The sequence below is a fragment of the Hippocampus guttulatus genome, chromosome 2, assembly GCF_054856545.1.
Source record: "Hippocampus guttulatus isolate MCC_2025c chromosome 2, RoL_Hgut_1.0, whole genome shotgun sequence".
NCBI lineage: Eukaryota > Metazoa > Chordata > Actinopteri > Syngnathiformes > Syngnathidae > Hippocampus > Hippocampus guttulatus.
This window is the reverse complement of record NC_141262.1, coordinates 9026469-9045454: the sequence shown is the minus strand read 5'-3', so window position 1 is coordinate 9045454 and position 18986 is coordinate 9026469. Positions and strand designations below refer to the sequence as shown.

The window sequence follows — 18986 nt, the reverse complement described above, 5'->3', positions numbered from 1 at the left end:
GATGACAATATTGAAAGCACTTCATCACTGAGATGCTAAATGCTGAAACACTTTAAATTGCCAGTGTGTGTGGTTGTTCTGGTACTCTGTAGGAAGATGAAAACATTTACCTTTTAAATGCCCTCTCTCAGAATCACCACAACGCGAGTTGTAACTGAAACACGGGTTTCATCATTTGTTGCAACGCAATTCTTTTTAAAATACACTTCCAGCTTGTGTTTGAACAAACCCGATGAAAGAGGTCAATTTCACTGTTCTTTCGCTTGAGCAAACATTGTGCAATCGCATTCAACTGTTCATACTGATGAAGCTGCTCTGTAAGTATGTTCGTTGCCTTAGAAAGAATGTCTGATCACAACATCCCATTTCTTTCAACTGATACCTTTATTCTCATCAAATTCTCTGCCTTACATGTTCAAAATAGCCATCCATCCATTTTCTATCCTGCTTATCTTCATTAGGGTGATGCCAGAGCTGAAGACTAACCACAGAGAATTGCAGGCCACGCAAACAACCACTCACACTCACGTTCACACCTTTGGACAATTTAGTGTCATCAATTAATCTAACATGCATGTTTTTGGAATGTGGGAGGAAGCCAGAGTCTTCAGCAACCACTGAGAGAACATGCCAACTCCACACAGGAAGGTTGGCGCTGAGATTCAAGCCCCAAACCTTAGAACTGTGATGCAGACATGCAAAATATGTTCACATAAAATCAATATTTGATATGAATTCTTGTAATTGCAATCTTATTCTTATAATCTGCAACTTTTAAAGCATAATCTCCCTTGAAAAAAAAAGGGGCATTGATGTAAAATTCAGGTTAACTTCATTTCATCTGTATGCATTTTAATAAAGTTAAATAAATAAATCAAGTACAGTAAAGCTGTACTTGATACTTGACTTGATGTTTATTTCTGGGCAACCCTCTGCATATGTTGGCATGAACTAAACTTGAGATCACAGTGAAATAACAGAAATTAACTCAGCTGCAACACAGTCATGAGGGATCATTTGCAATTGCTACCTAAAAATAAAGAAGAAATAGGATGTTGACAGCACTCACCCGAAAAGCAGTGTCTGTTGTGACAGTTCGGTCGTCAAAGTAGTTTATACTGTAAACAAAGAACACAAACATAGACTTTAGATTGAAGTCATGCTTCTGACACCACTGCATGTGCTTAGCTAGCCTATCAATAGAACGCCATATAGAAAAAACACAAACCAAAAAATGAATTGAAAAAGAGTAATGCTGGCAGCCAATAACAACACAACATTAAGCACTTTGTTGTATATTTAAGTGTGCAGGAATGTGCGCATCCACCAGTGATGAGCTGTCAGGAGTGTTTCCTTGTTGCACTGTGTTCACTTTACCACGATACACCATGACTGGTGACAAAGAACATGTGCTGGTTTTCATAACAACTTTGACATTTCTCAAAAGAGAAAGCGCATGCGTTAAAATAAAAGAACATTTTCTACATTCATTAATGTTATCAATTACAAATGTGTCTTAACTGTGCTATACACCTTCAGGTCTATGCATCTAAACAACAGCGTGTTGGTTCATTGTCAACTCAATTTGTCAATCAATGTGTGAGTGCCAAAATTAAACCACACGCTACCTGACCACCATTTAAAAACTGTGTTTGGGTCTTGATTCTTTCATAGATTTTGTAGCCCTAGCCTTTCTACAATTACTTTAAGTTCATCATTATTTATGTCGCCTGTATCCGTGTTTATCAAGCCTTCCAATAATACAAACCTTTTGAAAACAAAAATATTTTAAAAGTTGTAAAAGTTTGAAACTCGGATGAAATAAAAAAAGGGCACGACTACAAATCTCGACTCCTGTTGTCTTGGTATTTAGAGGTTCAGCAGTGAACATTTTCACCGGTTTTAAGGACTCAACGTAAATATTTGGCGCAAGAAAATGATGCTTGTCACTGGAATCGTAATAAAAAGATAATGCCTAATAATGTTGGTCTCATGTAAATGAATCTTTGAGATTTTACTCACATACCCACAAAACGGTTTAATACCGACAGTCACTAATTCACATCTTGTTCGCATTTCGCAGTTATACGCGATATCATGCGCACTGTGTTGCAAGTCTAAGTATGCCGAGTTAAGTGCTAAGTTAGCATACGTCAGACAGAACCCTACGACCATTTGACACTTATTCACACCTTTCTCGTAAAGTCACTGGGCGTGAAATATAGCACCGGGAAAGTTTAAACGAATTTAACCAAGTTGCAAGCCACCGCGGTGACAAAGTTCCCTTGTTCGTGGACAAGTTACCGTTAACCAATTAGCCGAGAACGCTAGCACGACCGCCTCCCAGACCGCCGATCAACTGCAACAATACAATGAATGGTGGACGTTATTTCCTTACGTTGAGCGTGTCTGATTTTGAGCGTGTTTTAAATTCATCATCTAAGTGTATACATTTCGCGGTCACCTAATCTCCAAACTGGCGCTAACTAACGACATAGCATAACGGCTAGCTAGCACAAAAACAAACATCTCGAGGGTCAAAGTAGCTGATATTTGAATGGGAAATACCACAGCGCACCGACTTCCGAGGAGTGCAGCGTGTAAGGTTGCGTGGCTACCGAAGACAAGCGAAAAATGACGGTAGGAAGCTATTTACATAACCACATACGTGAGTGCTAACGCTAGCTAGTTAGCTGTTGCCTGTTGGCCGTGAACGAACGTGCCGCTGTGTGGGAGAAGATGCGCGAGGAGGGAGCCCATTTCGCTCGATTTGTTATCAGCGAGTGGCGCTACGGTTGGGGGTGGGGGGTCAAACTAAAATCAACATTTCTTAAAGACATACTGATCATCGCCCACGTGACTGAATTCGAGTAGGACTACAGCAGTAGCCGGTGTTCGAATCTTGGGGGAAAATGCTCGTTAATTACCCCGAAGAAACTCTTTGGAGAGTGCTGAGACAGTGTGCGTGCGTCGGCGGTTCCCTCTCTCCCTATCGCCATGAAATTACACAAAAGAGGAAGTGCAATGTTTAGGTGGGGGGCAGTGTGAGCGTGAGCGTGCGTCTGAGAAAGAGCGACGGTGGTCTGGAAGGAGCGCCCTCAACTTTCATGGCGGAACGGTTACCTTGTCCTAGAATTTCAGTGAACGGAGCTTCATTAACCTAACCTTCAATTACCAGAGGTGACAAAAGTACTCACAATCTGTACTTAAATAGAAGTACATCTACTTTTGTAAAGAAAAAGAGTGATGCAAATGTAAGAAAAAAAGGGAAGACTGAATTTATTAGTCATGCTATCAAGTGTTTCCTTGGCTTTGCCAACGTTGTGAACCGAGTAACAAAAATTCAAAATTAGCTGTTGTTACTAGTAGTCTGAAAAAATACACCATATCTTATCTATACTGTATGTGTGACAGACAAGAGTTTTTGTGTGTATTTAGGATGGCGGAAAACAGAATACATTGGCCATGTTGGCTATCATTATGGGAGCCTTCTAAAAATTCTCCAACGTGAATTCACAATTGAATCTGTAAACGTGTACAACGATTGAAAAGTATGTAGGTCCAAGTTGTGGAAATATAGACTTGAACAGTGTTTTACCATTTAAGTTTTCCCTATTTTTTTGTGAGTGTTTGTTTTGTTTTGATCATTGTTAATATTGTACACTTGGGAGTCTGGCTTGAGAACCCCTCTCCCCCTAAGCCCTCAAATTTTGGTAACCCAAAATGAGATTTGAGGGGTGCCGTCAGAAATTCACTCTGATGCTCTAACACAACTATGAGAGCGTGTGTTCAGAGAGGCAGAGCATGCTCCCCTCTCATTAATTTCCGAATGCAACCTTTGTTCTAAACCAGGGGTGTCAAACTCAGGTCCTGGAGGGCCGCTGTCCTGCATGTTTTCCAAGTCTCCCTGTTGGAAAACGTGCAGGACAGTGGCCCTCCAGGACCTGAGTTTGACACCTACCTGTATGTTCTAAACCAGGGGTGCCCAAACTTTTTGGACCGAAGATCTACTTTTCGATCAACTAACCTTCCGGGATCTACTCTTACCGGCACGCACGCACGCGCACACACACACACGCACGCACGCACACACACACACAGGCACGCAATGATGAGAAACAGCCTGAAACTGAGACATGCGATGCACTTTTGCAGCCTGTTAACTATCGTAGCTCACACGTACCGTTTTAAAGTGCTTCCCTGGGCCCTCCTAGATTCCTATTCTTTGCCCGTGCCCTCGGTGAATTGTACACGAAGCAAACTCTTTAATGAGAATAATGACGATAATAGATAGAGCGCAACAGCTCTGATCACAAGCTGCAATTGCAGACTGCTGAGCGTTAAACAACTTCCGGTGACGTAACCACGTGCCATCGTAAATTCAAGATTTACCTGCTTTATTTTATTTTTTTAATATTTTTTTGTGAAAATGAGACTGATAGGATGATTAGGGTGCAGCGTATATTAAAATAAAAAATATATTTCTAACATGTACAAAGACACACAAATGGTTGTTTGTTTTTTTTCTCCTTGACACTCCTCGGATCTACTTGGGACCTGTCTTAGATCTACCGGTAGATCAGGATCGACCTAATGGGCACCCCTGTTCTAAACCAATCGGCGAGCTTGTGCTTGAACCTCTGTGTACTGCCTAGATCTCTTTCCTGCTCTGTGCCTGCTCTCTGAAAACGAGTTTCTTCCAAGTCTTCTGACACTCACTCACTCTCTCTCTCTCACGATCAAACACCATCTTCTTGAGGGCTCCCTCAATGTTATTGTCTATGTTGTGTCGAAATAGAACGTAAGGTGCTCTTTCCTTTTCATCTTGAACTTTCGACGTAAAGCATTGGAGAAGAATAACCAACATTTTAGCACATTGGTCTATGAATAACATTTACTATAACAGGCTTGTGTTGTGGGCTTGCTTGGTTTTGTGTTGCGGTATTGTTCACTATAACTTTAGCTAGAAGTAGGTTGAACGTGCTCATGTGACAAGACCCCTAACTCCAGCCAGGCCCAGTAAAATTGGTCCAGAAGCACCACTGAGTAAAAGTAAAATGGCATTGAAGAAATAAATGCTCAAGTACAGATATCTGAAAACTGTAGTTAAATATTTGTACTTTGGTACCTCCCAACACCAATCACCTCCAGTGGTGGTGTGTGGAAATTAGTTTGAAATATTCTGGGGTACACTATTTGCTCACAAACATTGGGCCAATGTGTCTATTTATTTTTTAAAAGTAAGGTTCTTTATTGCAATTATTGCAAGGTTATGATTGTGGGGCTGTACTATGCATCATACTGAAAGGTAAAAAGCTTATTGAGCTACATATCACATGAACATATTTGTGTCATTCTCTATCAAATTTTATTGGTACATAAATTGTGCAATATATTCATATCCAGAATATTTCCATCTGAAAACATATGCAAAATCAATCATCTCTGAAAGGCCACCAATATTCATCTGTATCAGTCACTCACATCCACACTGACTTGGTTCCATTTGCTTCACAATCCATTACATTATGCCATACTGTATGTAATGGGCTGGCTGCAACATTTTAATTTGAGTAATTCAACAGGCTAGTCAAGTGCATAACACACTCACTCCGAAGTATCTGAATCAGCACAAACTAATTCATAAAGCTCTATGTTTAAGGTGTGGTCCAATTACAGTGGCATTCGCATTGCCAATCTAAAAACATTTGTCATTAACAACCAACTTAAAAGAAACCACCAACATGGAAGATAGATTGGTTAGAATGTTGCAAGATAATTATTAACAGTAGCATCTGCAGTGGCACTTCGTGGTGTTCCAGACTTGTCAAATTGGTTGGCAAAAGCCACGGAAGCCTCCAAACAGATCTCATCTGATCTGTGAATACTTTTCAGGTGAGAGGGACATAGAACTCCAAACAACATGGATAAATGGACATAGTGGATTACGCATTTAAAATACTTTAACATCGTACAAAACTAAACATATCTATAGTGAATGGTGGATTTCAGGAACAGCAGCTGGATCACAGAATGGATAATGAATAAGGCTTATGTCCTCGGCTCATTACGTCACTTGCAAAGGCCTCAAGACAGAGGCTGACTTCATCACGATTGAAAACCGTTTTGAACTACCAGTTTAATGAACATTAACGAACATCTTCCTTATTCTGTATATATCTGCAGGACAGAAGACTTGGGGATTTTCGTTGACGTGTCTTCGATTTCAATGTCTCAGGCTAGAGTTACACTGTGCGCGGCCACAACATGCAATGATTCGAGTTTAATTCATAATGTATCCTCACAGTAGACACGCACCACTGGTCAGCAAATTAGGTACACCATCACAATCTGATGAGAACCAATACAAGACCCAGTGTGGTGATTATTAATGTTACTTATCTGAGTATTTATTATTATCATCCAGGTGATCATGTGTTGGGCTTTTATCTCAACTTACACTGTCAGCTTTTAATAATTACATTGTAGCAGTATAAAATGGCCATATGTTAAGCTAACTGGCTGTTACATTGTCAGGCCCAATGGTTATTTGTCCACGCACCCCGAGACTGACTGACGATCAGTCCAAGCAGTCCTCCGCCTTTTGCCTCACGTCAGCTGGGATAGGCTCAATTTACCCACGACTCTGAAGTGAAAAAGGGGTATATATAAAATGGATCGATGGGTTGTGCAACCCATCGATCCATTTGGTCCTAATGTTCGGACCAATGTGAGTGTACACTGGTAAACACCCAAAATATATTAACACTAACAGGATGACTTGTAAACACATTTCCAACAATTTTTTTTAAAACTGAGGTTTTATCTCAACCGGTGGTTCTCAACATGGGTTCGATCAAACCCGAATTGTACGGTGAATTGGTCTCGGGTTCGACAGAGCCTCTGCCATGGAGGTTAAGACACACCCGACTCAACATGTCAATTACGTAGTTATGACACGCCCGCGGCAGATGATTACATTACATCGCTTGTCCAATCAGTGCTGTGGGTAATTTAGTTCACTCGGTCAATATGTGACTGTCGTGATAGTACATAGTGTAAAAAAAATTTTAATATAATTTTTTTTAATACATGCTACCTATGTCGAGCAAAAAAAAAAAAGTGGTCCAACAAATATGTCCAACATGGATTCACATGCATCACGGAAGGTGATGGGACTGAGCGTCCTATCTGCATGATTTGTTATGCCAAGTTGAGCACCTCTAGTCTCGCACCGGCAAAACTGAAGGAACACTTCTTAAATCATATTTTTATGTTTCACTAATGAAGGGTTTGGTGAATGTGCATATGAACTGGTTGGGTTCGGTACCTCCAACAAGGTTAAGAACCACTGATCTAAACCTACATGGCAATCAAAATAAGATGATGAGGGCCTAATATTTGGCAACATGGTTTGTACTGCCATGGACGTTTCATCAGGCCTGTGGTGCAACCTACTGGATCATTTCATATTTATGTCAATTTTCCAAAGAGTAGAATTTGTACAGCTGGCAAATGTGTTGGTCTCTAAAGTCACTCTACTCCAGAAAAGAATGTCAAGACAAGCACTACACATCCACATGGCAGCCCTACTTCAAATAAATGACTTACCAGAAAAAAAACTATATCAATAATCTGGCCACACAAAGAATTGTTGATTTCACTTTGGAGTACTGAAAAGGGAGGCCCTATGACTCTGATGACGACGATGTTTTGTTTTGTTTTTTAATTTTGAAACAGTAACTAGCTCGCAAGTGGTTTATTTATAACTGCAAATTGATTCTATCTTGACTCTTGTCATAAGCCTGAGGCGGAGAGCATGTACAAGTGTGCTTAACATAGTAAAGGAAGCTGTGACCACAGGAAGCAGAGTTTCCCTCAATCATCAGTTTTCTTCTGAGGTTCAAGTTGAGTTTTGTGCTGTCCCGTTCAAAGATCAAATGGGCCTCAGGCGTCGCAGTTCTTTTAATGGTATCATCTTAATCCTCCTCTTCACTTTCAGTTTTCTTCTATGAGGTTCAAGTCGAGTTCTGTGCAGTCCCGTTCAAAGAGCAAATGGGCCTCAGGCGTCACAGTTCTTTTTATGGTATCATCTTCATCCTCTTCTTCACTTTCACTCAGTGGTCTGATGCTGGCATGACCCAGGAGCTCCACAGGAGAGTTCTGTTCCGTTTGGGAATGGATCAGAGCGACGCAAGCACCTGAACCCGAGACTAGGGCCACCCCATCGCCAATCTGGAGAAAGAGGCAAAATTGCCATCAGGGAGATGTACTCTCTAACAGTCTGGCAAAAATAAAATGTCATACAATGAATAGAAAAAGTCTACAGCCCCGCCTGTTGATAATGCCAGGATTTTGATATATTTTTTAAAAAATGAGACCATGAAAAATCATTTCACAACTTATTCCCAACACTAATATGACCTACTATTACTTACCATGGTCAGAATCAACCAATCACATTCAAACTTGTATTACCGGTAAGTGGCAGTCAGCACACACCTCCCACAATTTAAAGTAACTGATTGACCCAAATCAATGTCAGTTTTTGTGCGGACTTATATTTGAAACTATTATGTCGCTTCACCAGCTGGAGAAAAACAGCGCCAAAGCACGATTCTATCATGTTTCAAAATGAGGCAAAAACACAATTGTAAACTCCCAAACATGTGGGGAAATGTGTTATGGTCTGACGAAACGACAAGACCAATTGGATTTTACTCTTAACTCATAGTCCACATATGCAATATTCATCAGAAGGCCGTGTTGAGACTAGTGGGGCTGCGTAGAACACATTCTTGTCAAGAAAATGTTGGTGTTTTCTCTTCACTTGTGCTGCACAGGTTATGGAGCACAATAGCAGAAAAGGCTTTGAAATTAGTCTCTCCGTCTTGAAAAAAATAAAATAATAATAATAATAATACATTTTATTTATAAGCGCCTTTCAAGACACCCAAGGACACTTTACAATAACAAAAAACACAAAACAATACAGGTTGAGTAGCGGCAGCCAAAACGCGGCAGCCAAAACGCGCCAGCGTTCACTCAACCCGGAAGGCAGAAAGAAACAAATATATATTAAAACCCTGACATTTGAACAGAGAGTGTAGACTTTTTACATGTACTATGTGATTAGTATTCCTCTACTTAAAGTAATTGAAACACTAATTTTACAAAAGAGATCGGTAGAAGCAAACAAAATGAGCACACATCCGCAGGAGCTGCTGTCAGCCACAGCTTTTGCCTAGACACAAGCAGGCATGCCGGTCACACCCCACCCCACCATACCGCGCCTCTTAAAAGGCACATATCAACACAGATGTCACAATACATCCATATGTTTTTTAATTTATGCTTCCATTTTTTTGTGTTCAAATACATTTTCAATGTGTTTAAAAAGTGTGTTTAATTATTTCGTCTCTCTATAGACACAGGTTTTCATCTATTGTGGTGGGTCTGGAACATGTGCAGACTGCAAGTACGTAATGCTTTTGAATTTTTTTTTTTTTTAAATATATAATCGTTACACCAATGGTGATCAGGGATGTCAAAAAAGAGAAATAACACAACCATCATAAAACTGGAATGTGATTAGGATACAGCTGTAGAATAGCATGTAAAGTGGTACACGTCACAATCCTGACCGCCCAGCGCAATATGGTTAATTGTACAATAAATTAAGAGATATTTGACATTTTTAACAAGTCTTTTACCCTTGTCAGAATGTTAAAAAGCTTGAGCATTAAAACTACTTCATTTTCAGCAACACAGCTTTTCTGTTTCGCCCTACACTCCAGGTATGAGGCGTCAAAGGGCTCACTTTCACAGTACCATACAACTTTGTACACTTCTGTCTGTTAAGTATTGTAAAATGATAAACCATTGCCTGCACGGAGAAAAATGTTTTGAAGTTTCATCCTGCAATGGATTCATTCGATTTTTTTTCGATGAAGAAATTCAATAGCTTGTGTGACTGACCTGTAAATAAGTGTATAGCACTTCAAAGAGCAAACCTTGTACATTGCCTTGTAGAGAGTGAATAAAACTAACCTGTGTCATCTTACTGAAGTCAAGCCCCGGCCTGGGGCCAGGTAACACATCTGGGTCGTGGCGGCGCTTCAAGCGAGGTTTGCGCATGTCGCATGGCTGTGAGTGGCATCGTGGCAGTGCGCGGCCCACGTCGCGTCGAGAGGAGGATGGTGTGCTGCAGGCTGAAGTAGGGGACGCAGACAAAGCTGGGCACTCCATGCCCAAGCGCCCATAGGACAGAGCAGAAGTGTGGGACAGCTGCGGGTGCTGGGACAACACTGACGTGTTCAGCACTTGCAGAGGCGACAGGGAGTAGCAGCGGGGCAGCACAGAGTGCCCGACTAAGGGTGTCGGGGATGAGGAGCAAGAGGATGGGGTGGCAAATGATGAAGAGCAGGTTGTTTTTGGTGAGTCACATGGGTCCCATGGAAAGCTCCACGACAGCGGTGAGTCGGCAGATAATGCTAAGCTAAAGAAAGTAGGGCTCGAGGAGGAATGTCGAGAGGATGACTCTGAGAAGTTCATGGGACCGCAAAAAGGCATCGAGATGCCAAGTAAGCCTAAATGAGCCGTTCCGACACTTTGGCCGACACGTTTTACTGGGGTCCAAACTTTGGATGCACAAGGATGCCACGTGGAGCGGCACTGAGACAGGTCCTCCGGAACAGATAGGGAGCGACAGTGGCGTTTTGGAGGGGGTGGCGGAGGGGAGCTCTGAAAAGTGTTGGCTGTAATGGAATCCAGTCCACATGTTGCATCAAGTGGTTTGGCTTTGAATGATGGCTGTGCAGCAAAGCTGCTCTCTGGAAATGCCACGACAAAACTTGACACAGATTTTCACACCTTACAAATGCACCACTTATTTCACTGAACTTGCCTTGCGTTGATTTGCATGCATTCCAGGAGATCGCGGGGCTGGAGCCTAATGCAGGGAGTGTCTGAAAACATGAAACAGGTCATTCAAATGCCAAAAAAACCTCAAGTAAAGCTATGTTTCCACAAATCGATACGGGCTTGTTTTTCCACCACGGGTGCGTCGCCAAAATGGTAGTAGCTGCTTCCGCTATATAGTATGACATCATACCATACCAAAGAGACCGCATGGAATTGTCCTGTAATTTTAACAAAGAATGTAAAGAACATAAGAGTCCCATGTGCACACACCAAGGGTGGGCATTTGACTGTATTTACTTGGTTTTGTAACAGAAGGAAAATGGTCAAATCATTTTGTGACTAGTATCTCTAGGAAACGTACTGAACTCCTGTTTTGATGTCAGTGTCATATTTAGCAGAGTAATGGAGGGAGCTGACGTAGTGTGGATGTAGCGCAACTTCAAATAGATGCAGTCAAGTGGTGCCATTTTGCTCCAATTACAACAAGACACAATGAATTAAGAACAAAACATGAACCAATTACTATGCCCATCCCTAGAGCACTACCTGAACAGGAAACGCAGCTTTGAATCTCCCTCCACTTGTAATGCACAATACATTAATAAAAGCTCTTCGTTTTTCTCCTCACCCAATCAAGATTTTCTTTTCACTTGAAAGAATTGTTGAAAATGGTCGGGAATTTTCTGTTGGCCAATTACTGGACAGCATCAAGTCTAACGCAGGGTTAACATGGTGCCTGTGGGTCCCCGAGAACCACATGAGCAGCCCATGGGAGAGTTCTAAAAATAGGTCAGTGATGGAATATTGTGATTTCATTGGAATGTTGTAGAAATGATCATTTAAAAATGCTTGTAGAAATGAATAGGAAATCCTTGTTGATAATTATTGTGTGACATCATCACATCTACATGAATATCCATCCATTTTCCACCCAATTTCTATACTGGTTATCCTCATTTGGGTTGCGGGTGAGCCGGAACCTATCCCAGGTGCCATTGGGCAAGAGGCAGGATACACTCTCAACAATAATTATTAATAATAACAATGAAATGTAATTTGAGCAAATGTGTTTTATTTTACAAGTATGTTTCAAAGTGGTCGCCCACTGCATTAATCATCACAGAAGAGGTACATAACTATCAATTTCAAGAAGGTTTGTGACCCCGGGTCTAGTGCCATGAGTCATCCCAACAACTAGCTACTAAAAGTGTGAAAGTTCCAGTTTGCCATTTTCAAGAAATAAGCGTGTTTATTTATTATTCCAATAAAAACGCTTCCATAGTTGGAGTCAGAGTGGTAACTGAGGAACCGGAAGCAGCAAGTATTAAAAGATAAAATAGTGCAGTTAGCAAAATTCCCAGCAAGAGGAGTGCATCATAAATAAAACAAAAACCATCAAATGCAGCAGTATCTTGTACATTCAGTGAAATACTCTGTAGTTTGGTGGCATTTAGTCTAAAATCCTAAACATATTACATTATGCGTAGACATTCTTATACATGTAAATAATTGTGGACAATATACAATATAAAGGTAATTTAATGTTACTTTACCAAACTGAACTAAACAGAACCACCATGAAGCTAACTGATACAAATTACACAGCACATTGACTCAACTCAACTCACATTGAAAGCCTTGTGATAAGGTTCTTCCAGACTTTGCTTTCGGAGCTGCTCTGTGATAAGTGTCACCATAATGGTTGCGCTGATCCAGGAACAGACATGCAGAGCAGTTTTGTCAGACACCTGGCATGATATTTTCCTTGTGGCCTCCACACCTCATTTGGTTGGATGCATTAATACCATCTTCGTTTCACCTGAAGGTAGACGAGAAAGATCATTACAGTAGAGTCTAAACCAGGGGTGGGCAAACTACGGCCCGCGGGCCGGATCCGACCCGCCGAAGATTGGTGCACAATTAGGGTTTGATTGCATTCATTTCGTTTGGACTTGTAATGACAGGTATTTCAACACCAGGTAGCGCAGTTACTTCAAGTTGCAGAGCACAGGGAGGGAGGGGAAGATGAAGAAAGAGTGAGAGAGTAATGACCATGGAAGGGAAAGTGATATGTATCTGATTAAACGAAGCGGGTAACAAAGTACGAAACATTCAGGAGACGCCTGGAGTCGGAAAGACTCAAATCTATGAGACTTTGAAAAACAAGGAAGGAATTCTTACTCAGTCCGATTCTGGCAATTTCCATGCTCAGAGTGAATTGCTTGTGGCTCGAGGAAATGAACATTTCCTAGAATGGTTTGATTGTTATCATGTTAAAAACTTTCCGCAAACTGGACCGCTAATAAGAGTCGGAGAGCAGTCAAATGTGTAGAGCGTGAACAACAGGGGGCTCAGTACACATCCTTGAGGAGAACCGGTGCTGAGTGTGATGCTGGAGGAGAATGTTACATTATTACTGGCATACAAAGACATTGTGCTATCTTCTTTATTTTCTATTTCTATTTCTAACTTTTGGCCCGGCCCTCCACAATATTTTCTGCTTCTCATTTGGCCCCCCCGGGAAAATAATTGCCCACCCCTGGTCTAAACCATTTTCAAGCTTGGGGTAACGTTAATTTACCAGCAGTTGAACATATTGAATATTCTAGAATGTTCTGGTCTTGATAGTGTTAAAAGCTCTATAAAACGTTCTCTTCGGTAAAGAAAAAATCCACAAAGAGTGAGTGCCTGAACTTATGAATCTCCACTAAGTGTCTAATACATTCGTGAAAGCCAGAAGCCGAAGTTCACGTTCACAAAAGCAGAGCGCACCCATGGACACGAGGAGAACCAGAACAAAGGAACACTTCACATTCCATCATGGTCACTTAGAAAGTGAGCATTGCAATTCCTTATTACACAAAAATCTCCCATCACAGCAAAGAACACGCAGAGCAAGTCCCAAGTGGAAAGCTTGTGGATGAAAATGTGGGACTCAAAAGTTAGTCGGGCCGCTTGAACAGATAACAGCAGATGTGGCTTGTGGAGAAAACCAAAGGGGGAGGGAGAGAATAAAAAAGGAGAGAATGGGGGAAGTGTGAGGAAAATGAATGGGGATAGGGGTTGGAAGCATGCCACAGTATCTTTACAAGAAGTACAAAGGAATGATGACAAAGTAACCCAGCATTTAAAATACCAAAGCAAATGCAAACTACTTGGATGTATCTAGGTATTTTGCATTTCTTTTGTTCTACACAAGAATATACAAACAAGTTCTGTGTATTAACATATCAAATCAACTAATACCCAAATCTGCAAACGTCAACTAAAAAAATAAATTATTACCTTGGCTGATCCAATTGCTACATTTCAACCCCCAAAATAACTGGGACGAAAACGTAACATGACAATATGATAGCTTATGGGCTGTACAGCAGCTAATATGGCACCAAAAGTGATTTAAATTGTATTTGCTCTAGAAAGCACACATTATGTTCCAAATCGAGGTTAACAGTGTTGACTACATGCAACTGGTAGAATATGGTCTGACTGGTGTTGGCAGTCAGATGAGGCCTGGAGGACCTTCCTCCTGAGGGTGAACGTGGTGCTACATGTCAGAAAAGGCAAAGCTTTTCCCCCAGGACCTAAATACGCAGAACCTCACACATATGAGCAGACACTTAATTCGCGCTATAACTATTCAAACTAGTATTTCCCATAACTTGAGGTGCTTCTCAGAACAAGATACATCATGAATCCACAATTAATGGAATGAATAAAGCGAATGACAACACAAAAGAGTCCACAATTGATCCAACTTTAGTGTTTTGCGTGAGTTTTCTGCATCTATTTTTGGGTCTCAATGGACATTAAACATTCATTCAGTACATCCTAGGCGTCAGCTACAATGCAAATAATCGTCACTGTCAAAACTAAACTTATTGGCTTTTTATTTTAATTCGAGACGCGGCGTGAATTGAGCAACGTTAGCTCAGCAGCACGATGCAGCTCGTGCAACACAATTTAGCCGTCGCCTCTGGTAGCCAGCTAGTAGGATAACAGACGTCACAACTACTGAGGTTATAAATTGTCCTGTTCGGTCCATTTTATGTTGACTATTCGCTTGACATCGTACACAATTGCGACTGTTACTCTTGAGACAACATGACGTGCGGAATAAGCATGGCCGATCAGATATGATCGCGTCAGCTAGCTTTACGCAGTTTATTTGCAAGCTAGCGTGCTACAAATGTCCTGATGTATTACCTTCGCTCTATGGTTCCATAGCAACCGAAGCCGCACACATTGCTCCGGATGAGGAGTTCTCGGCGGGGTATTTATATAGCCTCTGGACGATACTATTACAGGAAAGGGAGGGGGTACTCTGCTTCCAATGCCGCCGTTAGAGAACACCGCAAGTACCATTTCTACTGTAAATTAACGGGATTATGATAATATAATTGCATTTATTTGCAGCCACACAATCGACATTTACACTGTACGAATTCTAATCTGTACGACAGACTAACCCATAAAGCACAACAGTCGCAAACGAAGGCGGAAATGTCGTAACGCTGTAACAGAATGGAGTTATATTTCATACGTATCCTTGCAACAAACAACCTAATCCAATCCTGATACGTGTCAGGCTTCCATACAGACATCTCGATTGGTTGCGAAGAATTATAATGCAACCCCTAAATGTGCAGTTGATTTTAAGAACCGTTCGACTTTTCTAAACCAGACTTCCAGTTATTTGACTGCATACAACTCTAACATAAGGAAGATATGGCTTCAGAACTACTCAGAAAAGAGGAAACCCTGACAATGAGGAGACACTTGATCGGGTAAGTACTCTTAAAAAACATGCAATGTAACTGCTGACCTATACAGTTCTGTAAACTCTATACCAGTTTATTTTCTCGCGCTTCCTTTGATAATCGTATATTTTTGATTGCAGGCAATCGTGTAGACTTTTTTATTCAGACGATCCTGTCAAAATTGTAAGAGCAAGGGGGCAGTATATTTTTGATGAGAACGACAAGCGCTATTTGGATTGCATCAGCAATGTTCATCATGGTAAAATATTTTATGCCATGCAATGCACGCCACACTAGTGCCATCCGGTGGCAACAATGATTATAATACACGGTTTTGTACTGTAGTGGGCCATTGCCACCCCAGTGTTACAAAGGCGGCAACGGATCAAATGGACCTTCTAAACACCAACACGAGATTCCTGCACGACAATTTGGTCTTGTATGCAGACCGCCTGGCTGCCACCTTGCCCGAGAGACTGTCCGTCTTCTATTTTGTCAACTCTGGGTGCGTAACACAAAAAGTAAGAGATATTCAGCTTTCAGGATAACCCCCAAAAAAGCATTGTACCTTTAATGGGCGAACTTTTTGTACATCTTGCTGTACTCTAATTACGAGCCTGGATGGCAAAATTCACAACAGGTTGCCCCCTCCCCATGGATGTCTAATTCTGTGACTCTTCTAGTCTGTTGCAACCTGCTCGTGACACAACGCTCAGACCAGTTCACATTTTTGAGAGTCATCTTGGGCTCATGATATCAAAATGTGAACAGCATGACTGCTTGACTGCCAACTGTAATCGAACAATTGCATTTAATGGTGCATGGATGAAATTCCTGTTGACATTTTTGTCATTCAGGTCCTTGTTAGAGCAAGCTGTGCAAAAGGTAATGAAACATTAAACAAGTGCATGTGCAGTTTAATTTTTGGGGTTCATTCTGACATTTGACCTGAAATCTCAATATCAACTTTGAAGTAGTGTATTTCTGTCGGTACCTAACAGTGCTTCTTCCAACAGCTCCGAGGCCAACGATCTTGCACTACGCTTGGCTCAGCAGTACACTCAACACGAGGACGTCATCGTGCTTGACCAGTGAGGATTCCCCCTACAACAGATCACATTCATTTCCTCACTGTGATTCATGAGTGTCAAATCTGCTTTTAGCGCATACCACGGTCATTTGATGTCCCTCATTGACATCAGTCCATACAAGTTCCGGAAATTGAATGGACAAAAAGAATGGGTTCATGTGGTATGTAAATATATACTGTAGTTGTACAAACGGCTAAAACATGTTTTTGTGTTATTGAATACTGTATAATGTGTTTCATTGTGTCAGGCACCCTTACCAGACACCTACAGAGGCATCTACAAAGAGGATGAGCCAAATCCTGGTCAATCTTATGCAGATACAGTCAAGGACTTAATAGAGGAGGTGCACAGGAAAGGTCGCAAGGTGACGTAAGAAAACGAGTCACCACAGGTATGCATCAATCCCACAACAAGCAACAATTCCCATTTGCCACAGATATCTGCCTTCTTTGCCGAATCAATGCCAAGCGTGGGAGGACAAATCATTCTGCCAGAGGGATACTCCGCTAAAGTGGCAGAGTAAGTCTTGTTTTGCTGATAGCATCAGTACAAGGATGTACACTTTGCTTTGTTCTCCACAGGTATGTACGCTCAGCAGGCGGGGTGTTTGTGGCGGATGAGGTGCAGACTGGCTTTGGGCGCGTTGGAAGTCACTTTTGGGCTTTTCAGATGCAAGGAGCAGATTTTTGCCCCGACATAGTAACCATGGGCAAGCCAATGGGCAACGGACATCCCATTGCGTGCGTAGTAACAACAGTGGAGATAGCCAGCGCTTTCACCGCTAATGGAGTGGAGTACTTCAATACAGTAATTGCAATTTTTGTTTTAGCGTTTATATCTGAATTTTAGACATACAAATTAATGCACTTAGACTTAATGACATGGACAATTCTTCGCATACTTCTATGTGGATTTCCTTATCAAGCAAAAACATAATTGTCTATTTCTTCCAGTTTGGCGGGAACCCAGTGTCTTGTGCAATTGGTCTGGCTGTCCTTGATGTAATCGAGAAAGAGGACCTGAAAGGGAACGCCAAAAGGGTCGGCGCACACCTGAAAGATTTGTTCACCAGGCTGAAAAGTCGACATGAAATTATTGGAGACATTAGGTAATAGCACAATTTGGTTCTGTTGGAAAATCATCCAAAAACATTATTCATTTTATGGAGAACCGTGAACATCATGTAAGCCAATCCACATTTATGCTTAGCTAATATGGTCATGATTTTTCTGAAAACCTGTTATTTAAAAAAAAAAAAAAAAATGTCCTGTTTTTTTTACAAAAAGCCATCAGTGGCGCAAAACCAAAGTTGCCATTTTACAGGGGCGCCGGACTTTTTGTAGGAGTTGAGCTGGTAGAAGACAGAGAACTGAGGACACCTGCCACCAAAGCAGCAGCACAGGTCGTGAAAAGGTGTAACGGCAAGATACATCACACCAAAACCACATCTGCGTCGACATTGCTGAAACTTGAATCAGGGGAAAAAATTGTTGGGGCACCTTATAAACCACTCACGCGAGTTGCTCAGTGTGGTAATTCCTAACTGGCAGGGATAAAGCCGAAAGTCAAAACATCTTTTCATTTCTTGTTCACTTTAGTCCTTGGTGCCACTGAAGGTGTACTATGTGCCTGACAGAAAACATGGATTGCATATAAACACCTTTTAGATGTCCAATGCCAAAGCTATTGATGCAATTAACTTTTCAAGAAGAATTTTCAAGGAAACCATAGGAAAACAGCCTTGTCAGGCCTTATGTGCCATTTATGTTTACACCTTTCTCAACAAATGTACCTTCATTGTTCCAATTTTTTTAAATGACAAAACAGGGGTGGTCAATATTTTTCCTTGACTAATTATATTGTCTCATTCAGGCTCAAAATGGAGGATCGAATCTGTGTCAGTACAGATGGACCCTGGGAAAGTGTCTTGAAGTTTAAACCACCCATGTGCTTCAATATGGAGGATGCTGAGCTGGTGGTGTACTGCATTGATCGGATCCTGACAGGTTCATACCAGTAACCCTAATGGTCAAATGCACTTAAAAATACCCTCAACACAATTTCTACCTTGTCATTCCTTAGACATAGAGGCCAACATGAAGCTGGAAAAGGAAGACATCTAGGTTTGTTGATCCTGTAGAAAATGTTTTAATTTGATCATACATTGTCAGACTGTCTCATTCATTCATTAAATTCAGAGGTAGTGATGACC

General features: G+C 41.3%; 3 protein-coding genes across 7 annotated transcripts in view; 1 reads left to right on the top strand and 2 right to left on the bottom strand.

Annotated features, from left to right (window-relative positions):
• The window catches only part of ctbp1l (C-terminal binding protein 1-like), a 28938-nt gene extending 25908 nt beyond the window's left edge, over positions 1–3030 (bottom strand). Inside the window, exons 1-2 of one of the 3 annotated variants that reach the window (XM_086134731.1) lie at positions 2928–3030; positions 1070–1118 (exon numbers count right to left, since the gene is read on the bottom strand). The gene's annotated coding sequence lies outside the window, so the exon portion shown is untranslated. Of the gene's footprint in view, positions 1–1069; positions 1119–2578; positions 2791–2927 lie in introns of those variants that run through there. The other 2 variants (XM_086134740.1, XM_086134748.1) reach the window with 2 other exon arrangements.
• Positions 3031–5345: 2315 nt separating this feature from the next.
• LOC147208419 (protein FAM53C-like) lies at positions 5346–17027 on the bottom strand. Its single transcript, XM_086134685.1, is given in 5 exon segments — positions 5346–8235; positions 10051–10845; positions 10848–10967; positions 12552–12742; positions 16678–17027. Coding segments are annotated over 4 exon segments (1221 nt in total). The 5' UTR covers positions 12621–12742; positions 16678–17027; the 3' UTR covers positions 5346–7998.
• phykpl (5-phosphohydroxy-L-lysine phospho-lyase) lies at positions 15161–18984 on the top strand. 3 transcript variants are annotated; one of them, XM_086134666.1, is made up of 13 exons: positions 15161–15466; positions 15616–15710; positions 15824–15942; positions 16029–16188; positions 16700–16774; positions 16847–16934; positions 17022–17138; positions 17211–17293; positions 17356–17581; positions 17728–17882; positions 18098–18187; positions 18647–18780; positions 18857–18984. In XM_086134666.1, the coding sequence occupies exons 2-13, from the start codon at positions 15652–15654 to the stop codon at positions 18895–18897; spliced, it is 1347 nt and encodes a 448-aa protein (XP_085990792.1). In that variant the 5' UTR covers positions 15161–15466; positions 15616–15651; the 3' UTR covers positions 18898–18984. The 3 variants fall into 3 exon arrangements, with proteins under 3 accessions (XP_085990792.1, XP_085990785.1, XP_085990802.1); XM_086134659.1 differs by having other exon boundaries at positions 15163–15710; XM_086134676.1 differs by lacking the exon at positions 15824–15942 and having other exon boundaries at positions 15166–15710.
• Positions 18985–18986: the final 2 nt, after the last annotated feature.